Source organism: Rosa rugosa, chromosome 1 (assembly GCF_958449725.1).
Source record: "Rosa rugosa chromosome 1, drRosRugo1.1, whole genome shotgun sequence".
NCBI classification, from domain to species: domain Eukaryota; kingdom Viridiplantae; phylum Streptophyta; class Magnoliopsida; order Rosales; family Rosaceae; genus Rosa; species Rosa rugosa.
The window spans coordinates 48,436,682-48,441,245 of NC_084820.1; the positions used below are offsets into that span (position 1 = coordinate 48,436,682).

Below are 4,564 nucleotides of genomic sequence, written 5' to 3' on the forward strand. Positions count from 1 at the left end.
CATGCTACCCCTAATGCCGTCGCCATTACAAAATATACTACGGCAAATTTCCGTCGCAGCATAATTAATATTAAGATAATTATATTACTTCCCGCCAAAAATTTGTTTCCTACCAAATTTGTTTCCCGCCAATTTTTCAATAGCAAATTTTGCTACGGTCTCGTTGCCGTAGCTTCGGTGTGGTGTTATATAGAAATATATTCTTGGCTACGGCAATTCACCGATGCTAGTAGCCAACCTGTTTTTTTTTTTTTTTTTTTTAACAAAACCTGTATTTTTGCAATATCCAAAAATGGGATAAAAATATCAATACACAACACATATATTGTTCATTAACTCATCTATTTCATTGCAATGTAATTAAGTTGTTGCACTATCAGTATAGGTAATTAGAAGAAGTACAAATTAAGTTATGCCCAAAACCAAGTACCTAATGAAGACAACCAAGAGTAACACTTAACAAAAATATGCAATAACATATTGAAACTCAGTCTATTGCTCTATCACTGCTTGAATCTGGATTCCCTTCTTCTCCTACAGACTCCCTCCGAATTTCATGGTCACTAGTTGCATCCGAAACCTAAGACATCAAAAAAAAAAAAAAATTTGATATATCATGTATGGCTTTGCATATCACCCTTTTTCAATGTTACACCATAACCCAATTCCAATAATTAATATCACAGGTTGCACCATGAGCATGAATTATTACGAATACTAACAGTAAATAAGCATTCCACCATGAGCATTCAGCAAAGCCACATCATTTTTTCCAAAACAAAGAAGAAAAGAAGACAGCAACTAATTAAATGAAAAACCAAACTCTGAACACCCCCAATCACTTGCACACAACATGTGGCACCTAAAGAAAAAAGGTCACAGAATTATATGTAAACAAATGATGGGATCTGAGCAGATTCAATGTAAAAATTCTACCTCTATCTTCTCTGCCTCTTGTTTCCTTCCATCTCTCTCTTCTTCTTCTTCTCCGAGAAGTTCAAAAGATAACTAAAAGTTATATCAATCATGAAGGAGAGAAATATCAAAGATAAGAACTCACTTAGTCACTGCTGGCCATTGTACTTGTACCCAAACTCATTGTCTCTGCATCAATCTGGCAACTTATCTAACAAACCAAATTAAACCAAAGATACAGGTCAGAGAAGACTCACTTGGTTTGAACCCCTTATATAAATTCCAAATCTTCCAGACCTGAAAAAAAAAAAAAAAATACTAAATCTTCAATTCAAGGACTCAAACTTTAATTGGAAATCTGCATAAGCATGCCTTACCTTTGTATTTCTCAAAGTCTTCCTCTTTCTGTTTCAATCATGACAATTGCATCTGAATGGACCCCTGCAAATGCAGAAGAACAAAATCATGAAATTAATCCATCATTTTCTCCCATTTATAGAAAATCAGCTGCATATTAAACCAAAGTACCAAACAGTATAAAGTAAAAACTCAACCAAAATGTCTTTACAGTTCATTTGCTCTACTTATGTTCCATTTTATATCTGTTCATAACTTGATATTATTCAAAGTTACACCACTATTGTGATCCTAATTGTCATTCTTAGAATAAAACCAACCCAACCAATTCTTAGAAGGAAAAAAAAATTGCAAAAACAAAAATATAGATTTCAATTATGGTAAAATGTTCCAAGCAAAGATCAGATGAGTGTCAAAACTAAATTTCTTTCGAGCTCCTTGAACAAAAATTATAGCTTCGAAAGAAAAAATGAATCAAACCAGTGGAAATCATAATTGCGATGACATGAAAAGGAAAATATAATTGTGCAATTGGTAAACACAATTTGATGGAAAATGGAGAGGGAAATTTACCTGGAAAAAAAGAAATTAATCATCTCTTCTAGCAATGGTGACTGCACAATTTCATATTAAAAAAAAACAAATTAAAATTAATATACCTATTCTTAATTGAAAAGCCCTATACTCTGTGAACTGAGCCTGAACTGAAAATTGCACTTGGTGCTGCAAATTTGATGGATGAATGAAAATTGCACTTGGCTGCAAAGGGTCTTGATCAATGAAAATTGCACTTGCTGCTGCAAAGGGTCTTGATCAATGAACTGAGCCTGATCAAAAACCATGTTATAAGGGTTAGCATGTGATAAGTTTAATCAATAAACCCTGTTATAAGGTAATGTCAGTTCATGATCAAATTTCGGCAAACGAAAGGAACAGAAAGTGACTACAAATGATACATCGAGATGAGTAATTTGGCACTTGGAGTATCATCTTTGCTATTTGTTTATGCAATATGAAAGAAGGTTTTGTTGGTAGCAGTTAAAACAATTGAATCCAATGGTGATTAACATCTCAATAAACCTCTTATTACTTTTGGTGAGATGTTGCAAGGACAAGAGAAAAAAAAAATAATGATAATAATATAAAAGTCAAAATAAAAAGTCACAGCCTGGAACTGAAGTAATTGAAAAGAGCAGGACTCTTGCTTACACTTATTAAAAACAAACACAAACAAACAGATCAGGCATTTTTAATATCTCAAACAAGTGCACATGCCCAATATTATTACAATTCTAGATACTGATTGCAGAAAAAGAAACAACCCACCATCGTACAAAATCGTGCAGCTCCAACTTCTGACCACCATTACGTTGAACTCATTTTGCATCTACAAATCTCTTCTCCTGGTAAAATACAATTACCAAGCTTCAGACACCAAACAATAAATGGAATCTGTAACTGGAATATAGTGATCCCTTTAGTTTATTACAAGATATATATGATATACCTGGGAAACCTAGCCCTGCAACAATTCGTGCCGCTCCTCAATATCTGTTAATGGATTCATAAGTTCGGTGAGTAGATTTACTTTTGTTTCTCTGATAATGAAAAATATAAAGTTAACATCAAGTTTCTCATCTATCAACGTGTTCACTTACCCCTAAAACTGAAAAGAGGAAAAACCATAGTTCCCACAGAAGAAGAAGAAGAAGAATTAGAGAAAATAATATTACCTATAAAGATGGTAATTGATAATTGCACTGAGAAAATACTCGGTGCGATTGCAGTCGGGTCTGAGGAGATCTTTGGAGCTCCTTGAACAGAAATTATAGCTTCGAAAGAAAAAATGAATCAAACCAGTGGAAAGATAGGTCAACAGTCTCCAAATGTTTGGTATATGACTTCACACACAGAAGATTGTATGATATTCCCCTGTATAACACTACTGAACTGCCTGATCTCCATATAACCAAACCTCCAGTTTTACTCTGGCACAGAATAGAAGATAACCCTAAATAAGTTACCAGGACACTCAATTCTTGAACAACTTATTAACAATATATAACATAGCTATTATCAACATCATTATTGCATCTCCAATTCAAAAGAATACAGACAATACTAGTCAGCTGAGACTAAAATAATCAGAACGATTCAATTGATATAGATGAAAGAGAGTAAGATATATAACAATGTACATACACCAACCTCTAAAATGCCATGAGTTCTTTTCATGTTAAGTGAGAGTGGCTCCTCAAACTTCAACTTGACCACTTCATCCACCTTCCACTTCTCATGTATAGCATCCACCAAACCCTGTGTGATACCGGCAGCTCCGACTTTAGTCCTTTCCAGCATCCTCAAATAAACATTCCTTAGCCTCTTCAACTCATGCTCCAGAAGGGATGCCTCAGCCGAAAGCGTATTACTCCACTTCTTTATTGTCTTACCACCTTCCCCATTACCCAATTCACCTTCTCTCTCCCAAGGCAACCGAGTAGAAGCTTGAGAATCACGACCAGAAGACACAAAAGGTTCCACATTTTCATCATTTTCACTATCCCCAAATAGAATTTCATCCACAGCAGCCCCAATTAAGCCTTTTGAAATCACCATCCCCTCCTTTTTTGAAACACCAACTGAAATTCCATCAATCTGTCCCTCCAATTTGCCATTTCTATGTTCAAAGTTTTTCGAAATTATTATCTTTTCCTCTTTTGAAACCCCATCAATTGCTCTCTCCAATTTCCCATTTCTATCAACTTCTTCCTCTTTCTGTTTCGAAAACCCAACTGAAACTTCATCAATTTCCAAATGTTGGAAAGAAGCAAATTCACACAAGCAATGACTAAAGCTTTCAGTCCACAATGAATTAAATCACAGATAATTTCTAGTAGATTATAACTGAAAATCTCAACATAAAATTGAATCTACCAGTAAAAAACAAGAAGCCCAAAACAGAAACCAAGCAAAAAGAGAGTTGAGAACTGACCCAAGACGCGAGCTTTCCGAGAACAGAGAAGAGAGACCATCTGAGTTGAATCGAAATTCTGTACGAATTTCACTCGGACAGAAAGAAACTCGCATGAATGACCCCGCCATTGAATTGGAAGCATCTGAGTCGAATTAGATTCAACGAGAAAGGAGAGGAACGACTGAAGAGTAAGCCAAAATGAATGAAATACCCAAAACGAGTAAGCCCTGGATCTAGATTAGCACAGTGGCCACCAAGTTCCGCGATGCTCAATTTGTTCAGTTAGATCGAGAACACACACACAGAGAGAGAGAGAGA

General features: G+C 35.2%; 1 protein-coding gene across 4 annotated transcripts; it reads right to left on the reverse strand.

Moving 5' to 3' along the window:
* Window positions 1-325: 325 nt before the first annotated feature.
* Window positions 326-4,564, reverse strand: LOC133725198 (CRM-domain containing factor CFM3A, chloroplastic/mitochondrial-like). 4 transcript variants are annotated; one of them, XR_009854313.1, is made up of 9 exons: window positions 4,265-4,564; window positions 3,481-4,047; window positions 3,006-3,104; window positions 2,780-2,823; window positions 2,599-2,675; window positions 1,846-2,099; window positions 1,293-1,356; window positions 937-1,212; window positions 326-580 (listed from the first exon to the last, which is right to left on the reverse strand). XR_009854313.1 is itself a non-coding variant. In XM_062152353.1 (5 exons), the coding sequence occupies exons 1-3, from the start codon at window positions 4,386-4,388 to the stop codon at window positions 3,099-3,101; spliced, it is 876 nt and encodes a 291-aa protein (XP_062008337.1). In that variant the 5' UTR covers window positions 4,389-4,561; the 3' UTR covers window positions 2,188-2,675; window positions 2,780-2,823; window positions 3,006-3,098. The 4 variants fall into 4 exon arrangements, 1 of the variants encoding a protein (XP_062008337.1); XR_009854312.1 differs by having other exon boundaries at window positions 1,932-2,099; window positions 3,006-3,260; window positions 4,265-4,560; XR_009854311.1 differs by having other exon boundaries at window positions 3,006-3,260; window positions 4,265-4,560.